This window comes from Cryptomeria japonica, chromosome 8 (genome assembly GCF_030272615.1).
Source record: "Cryptomeria japonica chromosome 8, Sugi_1.0, whole genome shotgun sequence".
NCBI classification, from domain to species: Eukaryota; Viridiplantae; Streptophyta; class Pinopsida; order Cupressales; family Cupressaceae; genus Cryptomeria; species Cryptomeria japonica.
Genome location: NC_081412.1, coordinates 624675054 through 624690930, shown reverse-complemented (window position 1 = coordinate 624690930; position 15877 = coordinate 624675054). Strand labels below are relative to the sequence as shown.

The window sequence follows — 15877 nt, the reverse complement described above, 5'->3', positions numbered from 1 at the left end:
ACAATGGTTTAGTGGATCAATTTCAATTGTGTCTCTTCTTTTGGCCACTCTTGACAAGGTTCTACGATGTAAGTTCAAATAGCCACTTATATCAAGTAACATTCTTTTACTAACAATCATTTTGTCAACTATAGCACTCGCTATAACTCTACGTGTTGCATTCTTATCTTTAGATCGACTTGTTTTTCCTATAGAATCAATGGCACTGGCAATAGTAGATACAACTTGCTTATATGATTCATCTTTTCTTTTTGGTTTTGCATAAATACCTATTTTTTTCATGACTTTACGTATTTTTAACATTTTTATTAATTGTAGCATTAATTGACATTGGAATCCTAACTTTTTATTATAGAAATTTTTTTTATATAATATATTCACATGTGTTCTGATTTGTCTCCAAGAAACTAACCCATTAAGATTATCTAGCACATTGCAATCAATAGTAAACAAATTACATTCATTTTCTTTCAGAGAGGGTGGTGTAATATTTTCAATTTTTGTTTCTTTTCATATTAGTGTATGAAATTTATATCCAGCTTCATTTAAATCAGCAATGTGATTGACATCATAGTCATCAAGATTTAAAAACATACCAGGATTCGCATCCACATCAACATTTGCATCAACAGTCATACCCGTGTGTGGTTCTACATTTCTTGCATCCATCATGATGTCTTCAATGGTCTCATCTACAACGGGCACTGAACTAGATGCTTCAGAAGTGTTATTCAATTGTCATTGTTGTGATCTTCAATCTCTTTGGTGTTTTTCCTCCTTCTCTCTTTGCACTTGAATTTCATCCACTGTCATTGTCCTCTTTTTTTTCTTTTGACGTTGCTTAGAACCCATTTTTACAAACTCGTCTTCAAAAAATAATATCTTTTTACTGAGTTCTTCAAAAAATTGTGTAAAAAATATTAAAAAGTACTGCCAAATGATGTAAAAAATCTTTCTCAGTACGGATTTCAATGATAGTGTGGTAAATCGATGTAGTCTATCTTTTTTTTTACAGTAACGGTTATTTAGAAACGGGGGCCTGTTATTAAATCCAACGGGCAAAAAATGGAACGGGCCCCCGTTTATAAAATGGGGGCCCATTATGTAAAATTTGAATTCACAACCCGCCACTTGCCTTGGGATTAGGCTCGGGATAGGCCTGGGATGGCCACCCCTGAGACATGAACCTGCAAATTCAAAGCTCCATGAATGAAAGCACAAATATGAACTTCTGAAATAGTTTACGTGCCTCTAATCAGAGAATTTTTATACGAAATTGAAACTTATTTCAGATTATACTCTCTAGATTCTAAATATGTAAATTAATTTAAAAATTGATTATTTTAACTATATTTCATTTAATTTACACTAAATCAGGTCCATAAATTTGAAAAATTAACTAATTTTCTTAATTTAATAACTTTTTTATTTTAATGAATTTTGAAAATAAAATTATATGTCATCAATCTACACAAAATTCTTTTCTATTTTAAGAAAAAAAAAATTCAAAAAATGCTAAGTTTACGTCAAATTATGTGGGTCGTACATGTCAAATTTTTAAAAAGATAATTACGGCCATTAAAAAATTAATTAAAAAAAATATTTGAAAAAAAAATAGAGAAAAATAAGCTCATCAATCTTTAGTGTGTTACAAACCATTTCCCAAAATGGTTTGAGAAAATAATTTTAATTGTGTCAAAAAGTGTGGGTCATACACATGCATGGTATGGTCCTGAAACAGGCATTTTTAAAACATAGTTTTTAGAACTCCATTCAAAAAGTTATTTTTTATTATGTGGGTACTAGAATAAATTACATATTTGAAAATTACACTTAGAGATATATCTTTTATAATGCTAACTTTTTCCAAGATTCAATCTCTAAGTGTTTCAAAATTTAAGCTCAAATGAGACAAAATCTGAAAAACAGGGAAAACACTTCCACTTTTTGGCCAAAAAGTGGACTCATCTTCTTGCACTGACCCTTAAGGATAAATCTGTTAGGATTCCCATAGATACTGAGAGGGGGGGGGTGAATTAGTATCTAATAGGTAGTTAGAATTTCTTAACTTAAAACATGTAGAACATATTATAATAGTATACCGGTATGCAAGAAATAAAGCAATAAACAGAATTAAAAGCATCCACATGAAAAACACACCATGACACAAGGATTTAACAAGGAAACCCAGTGTGGGAAAAACCTCGGTGGGATTTGTGACCCACAATATTCACTTACTGGCCAATAAGAGAATATTACTTACAAAAGGGGCTTGCACATGCAGGAAGGCCAACTGCCTAGAGCTCACTACTCAAAGAGAAGTCTCACTGACTTACAATGTGGATTATACAAATCCAATATCTTGTACTGCTTTACAATAGCATTTATAATGCCTGATCTAGTACCAGTTTCTGCTCTATTCTTTACATAAAACCTTTAACCTATATTTCGCATAATAGGTCTGCCTAATATCCTTTTTATTCGCTTTCTTTACTTACAAAATGTCTACAATGATCTCTCTTATATATAAGAGTCATTTTACAACTTGCCAAGTCAGCTTACACAGTTTTTATAATAAACAAAATATAATATATCAAAAATCATGTCGGCCTCTATGCTGGTATGCTTCCTTTCTCTGTGCCGGTGCCAGTGGTCTGAGTGCCGGTGTAGAGTGTGATCTGTTGATGCCGGTGAACTATCTTGCTAGTGTAATGCCTTGCCGGTGTAATGCCTTGCCAGTGTAATAGGATTGTAAGGTTGCCATCAATGACAAAACCTTCAATCACCTACAATATCTCATTGGACTGTGCATATGCCAATATGGGGAATCCAATAAAGGAACCGGTAGTAGGTCCATCATTGTTGTCAATTGACACCTCAAAGGTTGTAAGGAAAAACATAACCAAGATGAGTCCTAATGAACTCATGATGATGGCTGCACAAAAATTGACGAAAGAGGGATCTAGGAATAAAGGGATTATTGATCACTCTATCACTCTTTTACATAGACTAGACCTAGAGTGCAAGATTGACAAAGAAGCGAGCCCATCTAGAAAGCTTAAGAAAATTACTAAGTACATTTCAAAGGATTTTAAATCCTTATAGCATATTTCAAATCGACAAGCACTAGAGAGTTTCACACGGGCTAAAAGAGCCACATTTGATCAGGTGATTGAATCTGAGAAAAAGAAGATTAATGAAAAAGAAGATGTGAAAAATAAAAAATGGAGTTGTATACATTAGGGGAAGACATGGAGTATGGAGTATTTTGCATTGATGAATAGCAGGCAGGATGAAACTAACAGATGAAACCTTGACAATTTTTCACTTGATTGTTGTCATCAATACCAAAGGGGGAGATTTTTGGCAATTGACACTCAATTGGTTCGTTTCACTATGTTGTAATTTATGGAAACATGGTATCTTGTTCTGGCTTCATGTTTGTGTTTAGTTGTGTACCGACGGGAATTTCATAGATAGTACACCAACACTGGCACCGACAAGATAAAAGGACTTCTTTGGTTACCAACAATGTAGGCCGACAAGGTTTAGAATATGGTTATCAGTATTGGAGTTCGACATCTCTTGGATCTGGCATCAACAATTGATTTTTTTATTCATTTATTTATTTTATCTAGCCAACATGTATATTGATATTGTAATTATCTTTGTAAGCTGACATAAGGCATGATAAGTTGTATAGGGTATATAGGTCAACTAGATTAGATCATTTTGATATGGAAATAGGAGATTATGGAATATTTGGATGTGATATGATGCAAAATATATATCAGAGAGATCATGCATGTGAGGATATTTATGGAAGGTTTATTCCGGTAAAGGGTTTAGGGTTTCAGACTGGAACAAAAAGAGCTTAACTGGAATTGTATTCTGGCATAGAAGATGCTATCTTTTGCAATTCACCACTTCTCCGGATTGTAGTCTGGACTTATATGTAGTTTGTGAGGCTCCTTTTGTGATTGAGAAATGTGCTCTAGGCAGTAAGCCTTCCTACAAGTGCAAGCCCCTTATATTTTGTAATATCTCTTCATATGGCCAGTGGATTGATATTGTGCATCACAAATCCCACCGTGGTTTTTCCTCTTTGTGTTTTTCCACGTATAATTGTGTATGTTATGCTTCTCATTTATGTGATTGGATTATTGGTTTTTTTAATTCTTTCAATTCTGTACGTACTGGTATACCGGTTGGTGTATGCATGTTTTAATAAGGCTAAATTTGAACTTTCCGATATAACACTGATTAACCCCCCCTCTCAGTGTTATTGGATTCCAACACTCACATCAAGGTATTTTTGCCTCAAATATTGCAACTTCTTGTATACTTGGACTTCATAGTCTACCGGGATGAATTGCGCCTTCACTTTTGCCAACATTCTATCCCATGAGGTTATCATACCTCTATCTTCCTTCACCCTCTCACATAGGAGGTAATTCCACCAAGTGAGCACTGCTCCATTCACCTTGGACTAGCAAAGATAACCTTCTTATTCTCAAGGGTCTATTTGCATTAAAAATGGTTGTTCAATGCCTCAATCCAATCCATTGCTTCTTCTACATTCATTTTCCCACTAAACATAGGAATGTCATCTTTACTTGATGAGGATTCTCTGTCAAAGGACTTTAGGACCTCATCAAATTCTCTCTGATTTGTAGGTAACTCATCATCCTACCTTGGGGTCTCTTCTTCTCCCCTTTGTTCTTCTTCTTCATCAGAGTCACATTCACCATCCTTTCCTTTGCCTTTGGCCTTCTCTAACTCCCTCACTCTGTTTTCAAACATCTCTTCAAACAACTTCTTCATGGCATCTTGAGACATACTATTAGGAGGCATGTTTCTAGCCTCTCCCTCACTTCCTTTCATGGACATACACCACAAATCACTTTCCTCAAGCGATCCAACTCATTCTCTGATACCAAGATGATGTAGAGCCAGGCAACAAACTAGGTGAAAACCTTCTCTCACCCACAACTACTATGTCCCAAAATAAGTTATTTTGTTTGTTCAAGGTGTGAACAACAAACCTACCAAATAATCAACTCACACAACAATTTGTATGATCGGATCCATACCGATTTAGTATCTTCCGGTACCGGTATGTTGAAAACACTCTACCCTTGTGTGAACTGGTTTAGTACCTTTCAGTACTGGTGAGATGTAAACCTATTGGATTTTGTTTATTGGTGGTCCAACCAACACAAAACACCCATAAGATCTTCCTACTAGATGTGTTAGGGAATACTTGTCTCATAACTGTCCTATTATCTAGTAGCCCTACTGGTTGAGATTTCCAGACACAACTTAACAAAATTCCAAAGGACAAGACAAAATAAAGGTATATTTAGACACCCTTTATCTATTTACACAATTCCCAAAGGCTTAGACCCTAACCACAACTTGAAAGGTGTGCACCCTTACTGTCCTTCTAGACCTAATTAGGCCAATTAGGCCTAATTTACAAAGAAAGTACCCCTTGTATTAGTCCCCCAACTAAACCAACACTTCTAAAAGGTAAGGTAAGTTGTCAAACCACCAAATCCAATGTTTCAAGACTTGATCCCATTTTCTTTATCTTCTGCAAGTGACTTCCACGTCTGCAGTTCAAGTGACGCGGTCACATAGAGATGCTCACCTAGGGTCAATTCAATCTCTTCGGGCTTGGAGAATCCCTCCAAACCAACACAAAAATATTATGATATAATGACCCTTATAAAATTTTCCACATGGGTTGTTTGGTCCTTCGGTGAAAATGTCAGATTAAGGGCATCTTGCAGTGAAACCCTAGGTGCCCGTAGGGTTTGTGACCAGTCTGGTTAGATTTGGATGGATCCCTATAACTTGATTGTTACAAAAAATAAAAATTTAGTCAAATGAAAGGTAAGAGACTTCCCTAACTCATCTGATTGGTTTCAAATATCCACCAATCCGTACTGATTAGAAATGAACAACAAAAAAACAAAATTTCAGAAAACTCCAAGTATATTCTATTTCTCCAAACTCCAAAACATCATCAAATTTCATTAACTTCAACAACTACACCAACAACAACCTGGAATCGATCCAAGTGTGCATAATATAGCCTCCCTAATGGTTTCCAACCACTTTTAAAACTTTGGAACCGTTGGAGGATTAGTTATCCATTTTTTATAACATTTTTCAATGACAACAAAAGTTGTCAACTTGCAGTGTTCAAACTTGGCGACTCCAAGGTGTATTCGACCTATTCCAAGGATTGGTCTAATATTTCTAAGACCAATATTTATTTTCCTGATTCATACCTAGACTCCTACTAACCCACATGGTCATTTATCCATGGTGGCTTATAAAATGCAACCATGACAATGTCTTACATCAATTGGGTCTTATTGATTCACAAAACTATAAACCTATTACATATGATCATTGTCATCTCTTGGGTGATATTAGGCTCTTTTAGAATTCATTTGTATCTTCAATTGTGTCTTTGGGTACTCCTGGACCACAAATTCACCTTTGTGTGTCAATTTCTTCCTTTCTTGTACTATTATATTTTTGATCAAGTTTGTGATTCATCTTGGAGGGTATGGAAATTCTAATTGTGGCTATGTCTACCCTCTATCTTCCTCACACAGGGTCTTGAGCATTGGCTAATAATTTTTTTCATTAGGATTTATAAATTATAAAGTCTCCCTAAATATTTAGGGTTTCTCAATATGTGTGAGTGCAATGTTAATAAAGGTGGGTCTGGTTAAATGTGAACCTTGCGCCTATTGGAAATCTTTTTATCCCACATTTGTGGCACTGGAGGTCTTATTATTGTTTCCTTTACCTGAATCTAAATAATTTTATTGTGATTTTTTTCATACATTATGATCATGAAATCCCTTCGCATGCATGGTATGGTACTATGGTTTGTACTTTCTAATGGCTTATATTTTGAGCAACAATGGTGATTCAGTATGCTCACATTAAGTAGTTTCCTGATTTGGTGTATTTCATGGCATGGGAACCCTCCACCTATCGTTCCCTATCTAGGCTCCCCATCATTTTTATTACTAGTTGCAGTTGGACCTTTTTTAGCATTATTGGATCTTTTTATTCAACGAAGCATAACTCAAACATTTGATATCAATTTTTTGTGCACTACATATATCATTAGAAAGTTGATTTTGTTGGCTTTGCCATGGTTAAAGTTAATCCACTAGAATCTACTGTTTACTAGCTCAGTTTTCATCTTAAAGCCTCTCCTTGTTCTCTTGATTTCCAAGAATTTGGAGGATTACAATTTATGGGGGCTTCCATTTCAATTTTTCAAATTTCCTTGTCTTATTAGGTACACATTCTTTTGTATATCAGCTAAGGTGAATTATCAGGTATTTTAAATTTTATCCAAATTTTTATTTGACCATTTTTGTTGCATTTCTGTAATGCCTCTATCTTTGAGATTTTGAAGAATGGACATACGTCATAAGGGGTTCTACATTCCATCATTCTTTGATCTTGTAGAAGGGGAACTATAGGGAATCTATCAATTTCATAATCACTCATCTTAGTGAGATTTAATTGCTATCATATTTGAATAATCTTGTTCCTCTACATATGACACCTCATCAAAATTTTACTTGGAAATGTCATAGGGATCAATTCTTTAGAGTTATTTCTATTCATCTAGATGTAGACATTTTGGATTCAATTGTTGATTCTAGGTTTCCTCATACTCTTTTGATTGAAATTATTTGGGAGGCATATAATGATCATTATACTCTACCATCTCTGGATGCTCCTCTTTTTAATTCTAATGAGTTTCTTCATTCTTCAAAGTAGATTACCCATGTTTGTGAACCTTCAGAGCTTTTGAAAATTTTAAATGAGTTTGATAATATTTCAAAGGTTTCTAATCTTTTTTTAGAGGTAATTGATCAACCTTCACTTCCATTGACTCCCTATCCAGAGTCATTTGAGACTTCCATTGTTCCAGATCAACAAGAGAATCATTGTCTTTCAGACTTGGTTAAAAGATACATTGTTAGTGCTTCATTGCATGAGGTAACTATTTGTCTTCCTCATAAGGATTTGTTTCTCTATACATTGGTTATTTATTTGTGGAGTCTCACATTTCAAATTTGAGAGACATGGGATTTCTATTTTCTTTGATGATAGTTATTGTATTTCTGTTGTCACTTCATCTTTATCTTTGGAGCTTGTTCAAGTTTGGTTTCCAGTTGTTCCTCATTTGTCACCTTTTATTATGATTGGGTATGTGTTTGATTGGTTAGTGGCATCATCTTCCAAGGTCTTGGTAGTACATGAGAAGATTTCAGAGGAGACATCATCATTCTACATTTAGATTTTACTTCCTAATTCTTATTTAGAATGGGGAGCATTCCTACATTTTCATTTGGTTTATCTTCTTCCCAAGGGGAGAACTATTGTTTGTTAGGATTTGAATATGTTTTGTCTTCATGCACTCACCATTTTCGTGGAACATTATTCATTATGGGTGGGTAGTTTAGTTAGGAATATTAGTTGCATTTATCAATTTTTAGGTTGTATTGATATTTGAACCTAGTAGTCATCAATAGGTATATTCTACCTACTCCTACCTAACCATGCACATGATTAGGACATATGTCTCTCTCTATTTTGTTCATTCATGTTTATCTTGCCTATATAATTAGGCCCTTCTACGCTTTGTATAATCAATCAATCAACATCTTATTTTGCATATCTCTCAAATGGTTGGTTGTCTCCTGGAGATTCCTATTTGCATCTACACTTGTAACACAATGTACAAGAGACCCCCCAATAGGAAATAAAAGGACAAGGTCATGTGTCCCCTCTAAATTATGTGAAGTAATGGACTGCATGTAAGAAAATGCTTCCTCCCAAAATTGATATGAGAAGAGAAACCATGCAACCTCCCCAAAATAATTCTTGCAGTACTAGAAGATGGTTAACAATAGATGTTAAAGATGATCAAGAAATATTGAATAAAATTGCTCCCCTTAATAATAAACAACATGACAAATGTGTGCAAGATAACTTTCCATTCCTAATAGGAAGATGTATGAAGCACACTGAATGTCTCTGAATTCTTCATATGATCCAAAGACTGAAACAATGTCTATTATAGACGCACAATGATCTCTAGGCCAATGTTATGTGGTGACAAATATTGATATAATGGATTAGGTACCAGGAAAGATTCATTAATAGGGACCATAATGTATGGTTATATCTAGAAAAATGTGAATCTAATACTACTGTAAATGATGATGACTAATCTGGATTAAACTCTTGGAGATTTGCACAATCTATCACTATAGAAGTTGATGTAAACAAAAAATGAGCAATATCAAATGATGACAATAAAGCGATAATAGCCTTGATGTAACTATCATCAAATAAAAGACTAATGTCCTAAATGGTTTCATCCAAATAAACAAGGTGGGATTATATAAATAGAGTTGTTATGTTTGGTAGATATGCATCTGAATGTGGCAGATCTAGAGAGATAATATCAATAATCTCAAATGCAAATAATCATAAGAACATGGATGAGTCAATGATGGATTTAGATGTATGATCAGGTGATGTGGGAGATGAGATCTCAATGTAAGCTATGCAATCATATTGTTCATTCTGAAATTATTTGTCTCAAATGATAGTTGAGAGAGATTAGATGGTGTTTTGTAGGTGCTAAAAGGAATGAACATGGTAACTTGAGGCCTTGTTTATTATACCGTAAATTTTACAAGTAGGTAAAGTTTTTAGTTTTTTCCATAGTCAACACATCCTATTTTTAACATAATTACAATATCAACAACTCAAAAGAAAAAAAGTAAAACTTGCCCCGTTGATTCAATACTAGTTGAGCCCCCTCAAAGTTTGGCACTATATAAATTAGTCCATTTTGTAATGCTAATAAGTCCAATGTGTGGAAAATGTGCAAAAATAAACTTACACAAAAAAAGTACTCTATTTTATTCTATTCATGAAAATTTATTAAATAATCAATTTACCATATACTAAGCCTACTTTAAATACAATTGCATTGAAGGGTTGAAAAATGCACTATTGTATGAGCCAACCTAGTCATGCAACCACTCATTATAATCAAGATGAAAAATGATTTACATCAACTATCAAACTTGAAAAAGACCTATCAACTTTCAATTTATTGCAAAATGAAAACAAAACCTCTCCTTTACAAACACTTGGCGGTCAAAAGCTAGTACAATTAGCATTTAATGTTATAGTTATAATATATGTTGTAGTGTACACTAGCATAAATACTAAGTAAAGGTTAAAGTAAATGCTATGTGGATGATAACTATTAAAAAACAATGCAAATTATTGTATTAGCCGAGTCTTGGTGAGGAAGAGGTGCCAAATTGCAAACAAAAAGCAAATGTCACAATAAATTGTTATATTGACATTTAATCACAAATGACAATAAAAGAGTGCTCAAATTGAATCTTGGGATATTGCAACAAAAGTGACAGGTTGAGGCCAAGTTGGGTTATACCTAAGCAAGTGAAGGATGACACCAATGTGAAGTGTTAAAGAGTTGCTTGCCACACTAACTAAAACACCTTCCTTGCAGATATGCCACTTGTAACATGGATGGGGGTATTAAAAAGTGATTTGATGTTGATAAATAATTTGTCAAACTCTTTATTTTCCTATATAGGTCAATGCAAATTTGTAAGTATAGAGAGTCAAGTATGGGCATTGATTGTGGAGTTCAATATCTCTACCACTTTGCTAATTTCCACACCTTTATTTTCCAACAAATTTCACAACAAATTCCTTAGTGCTAAATCTCTATGAAAGATAATTCTCAACATGTGTCTTTAGTGATATAAATAGATTTGATTCCAATTGAATGATGAGTAGTTCTCTCTTAGTAGCCTACTAATGTGGTAGGAATTGGAATTTATTTAACTCAACCTGGAGGAGCAGTTTGAAGAGGGTTCCAAATAAAGGATGATGGGTGCTATGGTCTAAAGTGCAAGTTCATTTGGGTGAGAAGAATAAGACACCACAAGGAATCAATTATCCAGATGAATACATGTTGAGTGTGAGGTTGAATAAGAAGAATTCTTACCAAACAAATGTGGAAGGTTGTTGATATTCCTATTAATGATGTCTACAAAATTCTTGGATATCCCAAAATAACACAATATCCCTATTAAAGGAGTTGAATAGTGCAGAAAAAATTAAAAATAGACCAAAATGGCCATTATTGTTTTTTGCAAACATGTTAAAATGCAAAGACCACAATGCCACAAACAAGGCCGAAATGATAAAAAATTGCTTGCATATCTCAACTAAAGCCCTCCAAATAGGTTGGATAGGCCACTATTTCTAAAATTTGATCAAAAAATGCAAATGGGAAGAGGAAAAAATGGCCCTTAGAATTTTTTTGTAATTATTTTTTTACAACAATAAAAAATTTACAAAAATTGAAAATTACCTAAATGGAACAAATAAAAAGTAATTTTTGTTTCTTGAGCCTTATGAATATGATGGTGGTTGTTGTTTGGCTCTATGATTCTTTTATGATAGGTCCATGTGTGTGAATCATATTGATGTAAGAAGGATGGTGCACTCATGGTTTTGATACTATGCTGGAGTAATCTAGGAATAAAAACTCACATAAAAATCTTCCAATAGTGAAACAATGACCACAAATAGGATATATATATATATATATATATATAAATATATATATATATATATATATATATATATATATATATATATATATATATATATATATATATATATATATATATATATATATATATATATATATATAATATGAAGAGTGTATAATACAATGATCAACATTTCATATATGGAAAGGAAGGGGATATGAGAAGACTAGAGTAGAAATTTGATTACCCTTCCAAAGTGTAACACTTGTGATCTCACTTGACAAGTGTGTGAGCAAGTTTCAAACACATGAATGCACTAAGTGTCTGAAGTGATGAGGACACATGTCTCTTTGCTATAAAGTGAGACAAAATAATGAAAACCATAAGTAACTTAATTTGTTTGTGAATTGGTCAATCCTAGAAAGGCGATTAGTTAAATAGTTGGATAATGACACCATTTGCACTACCACATATTACTCTACTTTTCTTCTTTGTCATTGAATAACTACTACTTGACTTAGAAGAAGTGAAATATGTATCTTTTTTATTCTTTCACTTATAGGAATTCTCATTTTTTATTAAAGTTGATTGCATCTTAGGTTTTTAATATTTTTTCTTTATCTTTATTTTGGTTTGTGTGCCATTAGTTCTTGAATAATTGATGAAGTGATTGAATAGATGGAGAGTAACTTAGATTGTTCCCTTATGAGTCGTTCATAAAAAATTTCAAGGTAGGAATCTTAAATTATCCACTAAGAGAATCTATTGCAAAGTAAAAGGTAGAATAAGAGATCTAATATGGGAGAATACACAATCTTTATTTGATATATCTTTACCACAAACTTGAAGATGATACATAAATATTTGAACTCAAATAAGAAATATTTAAATTAAGAGAGGGGATCTAGAGATACTAGAGATAAGGTTAATAATTTAGCATCTAATTGAAGGCCATGAAATTCATTTACTATCCTAAATAAATAATTTAACTTATCCCACATTTGTTTATGTCAAGTATAACTTACAAGATAAAATTGAAGATTATTATATTCATCTAGGTTAATGATTTGAATTTCTTCATATAATTTATACAAATATACAAATGATTCATATTCTCTTAAAAATTGCATTTGTTTTTCACCTAACAATTTACATAGAATCTATTGTACTTTAATCTTTCAAGTGTAAAAGTCACGTCGAGTTAAGATAATAATTTTTGGATCCATACTAAAACATAGAGAGGCACTTGAACTTTTGCCTTGTAAACCTAAATTTGATTACTTTTATAAAAGAACAAAAGCGCATTATTGTGAATTAATAAGACAAACCAATTTTATTCATCAAATTTTTTATTTAAATACCAACTATTTAATAAAGCTCATGTTATCTAAGTAGATAAGTTTCTTCATCTAATTTTAGGAATATTTTGTTGTGAATTATGTTAAACATCATCTACATTGAAATTGTCTTTTTTTGTTATTCATTGATTAGTAAAATTATAAATTTAGAACTTGAAATGCCATCTTGTTATTCTTCATTGGTCCAAGAACTTATCAAGTTATTTTTTAAATATTTTGATACATTAGCTCTCTATTCATATTGTGAAATTTTATAGGTTGAGATATATTTAATATTTCTTGATTCATCTTTTAACTACAATTATTCCATTTTCACATATATGGTATTTTTTCTCTACAAGTATTATGTTCTCTTTTCATTAGGCTATTCTTGTTTGACAATTATTGACCGTATTATGTTAGAAATATCTATACACGATAGTAGTTGAATCTTCCATTTTAGAATTTATAATGTAAGCAATTTTAAGTTCATTTACTTTTTTATTTGCATAACTAAATTTATGGCTACTTAATCCCATTGTGAATCATTTATTTTTACAATATTCTACAAGTATTTCCATATTGATAATAAATCTTTACATAAAAATAAAACATGATCCAAACATCTTGCAAATCTCTAAATTTGCTTGTCTCCAAGCCCACTTGAAAATTATTGTATTTTTATGGGGATATGCAATTAGAACATTATTTTTCTTTAATCTAACTATAACCCCAAAAATCAATTGATGGTACCAATTAATAAGCTTTCTTAAAAAAAATATAACATGTTATTTTTAAAACATGAAATAAAAACTCTAAATACTTAAAAAGATCATCAAGAAATTTGAAGAAACACAATTATATCATCAATATAAGCCGCACATAGTTTCTTCAAGTGTTTAATTGCATTATTGATCCTTCTTTAAAAATAAGCTAGTGTCATACTCAAAATGAATGACATAATTTTCTATTCACATAACCCTTGCGATACAAAAAAAAGGCTATTTTATACTTATCTAGTTATTGATTTTGATTTGTCAAAAAAAAAAATTACAATCACATTTAAAGTAAAATATAATTTGTTTATCTAATAATTAAATAAAAAATAAATGAAATGTAATAATTAAAAATGTTTATATGATTAAAAATAGTATAATTAGTGAGGGTTTATTTAGGCTTGTTTAACACCAGTAGAAGTCACAAGGGAGACCTCTTCCCCTTCAAGAAGCCATTTTGGAAGTACTAGAATCACTTGAAATTTTGACTTAAAATGTCTTTTTGATGATTTGAATATGGATCTCAATCTTGAGAATCTTATGCTCTTGACATTTAAGCACAACTCCATTGACAACGGTATTATTATTTGTAAATGATATAACTTCATTAATGATGTATTAAAAATAGATATAATTTCATTTTTAATACAATTACTAATTAAAATAGATATAATTTTAAAAAATATTAGTTTGAAGTTACAAATTAAATATTAAGAATCATTAATAAAAATAAGATACAGAACATAAAAGAAGTTCAGATTCATTGTATTAATTAGGTTTTATTTATTTAGTTGGAATGCAAATTTTGTTACACCAACAAGACACATCCAAATTATGAAAGGTGTAGCTTCCTTTTGTACACCTTTCAAAAATATTATGACCTTGGATAAAATACCATGACCTTTAGGAGAATCATTATTTCTTAAATTCTTTGGTGTACCATCATGAGGTAAAGGTGTGAATTCATTGTTCATAGGTGACTTGATGGGTGACTTTATGGGAGGTGTAACTTCCACTTTGTGAGAACATGATGTCATAGAAAGTGACCAATGTAGATTTTGATCTTGAGGGATTGTTGATATATTTATAGGAGTTGTTATCTCTTTAAGAGGTGTTCTAGGAAGAATTTCAACAGGAGGTGTTATTGAAAAAATATTACCAAAAGGTGTATTTGGTACCATTGTAATAATAGGTGTATTGGTTGTAGCTTCAATAGGAAGCGTGTTTTCTATAGGAGGTAGTAAAGAGGGACCTCGTGATGTGATTATTTTATTATTAGATGTAATAAGGGATAGCTTTTCTTGTTGATGGGTGGATGCTAAGTTTTCATCATGAAATTTAGTTCCATTAGAATGTGTGGAAGGGCCTTGAGGGATTGTAAGCTTAGGATGACATAAATGGTCTTGAGCTTTTGTAGTATCTTGAGTATGGCATATTGTTTTCTTCCATAATCTTGAACTGGAGGTTGATTGCATTCTAGGTGGGGGATCACTTGAAAAGCATATGACGATCACTGTGAGATTATCAATCGATTGTTCTTTTAATGCATGCCTCACAAGCTCTTGGGAACACTTGACAGGGTCATTGCATAATCGTAATTGTTTCCTCACAACTTCTTGTGCAAAATCACTCTTCAAAACATCCCATACACCATCACTTGCAATAATCAAAAACTCGTCTTCTTGTGTAAGCTCATAAGTATTCAACTCTGGATCAGCACTTATTGGGCTCAAAAGATTCAAAGCCACACTTTCCAACTTAAATTCCCAATCTCCCAAACCCCTTGAAACACCAAACTGACAATTTACACCATTTATATAACCATCACTAGAAATTACCCCTCCTCGAGACTCAATCCTTAATCTCTCATCTTTATTTGTAGGCTTGTGATCTGTGGTCATATTGATATGTTTTCCCGACCTACTTAAAACCGCACGGCAATCACCTACACAAACAAATTAACAAATAAGACAACAATTTAAAAAAAAGATGTATCAGATTTTCAGAGTCCATAATGCTGATTGCACTTTGTAAGGACTTTTACATCAATGTTTCGAGTCACACTCCCTCAACCATCATGAAAATGAAAGAGAACCGTTGA

The 15877-nt window shown here is 32.4% G+C and overlaps 1 protein-coding gene across 1 annotated transcript in view; it reads right to left on the bottom strand.

Annotated features, from left to right (window-relative positions):
• Window positions 1-15877, bottom strand: part of LOC131045160 (probable protein phosphatase 2C 27) — a 38761-nt gene that overhangs the window by 22404 nt on the left and 480 nt on the right. The window contains exon 2 of the mRNA XM_059210595.1: window positions 15333-15721. Within this exon, the coding sequence (XP_059066578.1) occupies window positions 15333-15721 (389 nt within the window). The remainder of the gene's footprint in view (window positions 1-15332; window positions 15722-15877) is intronic.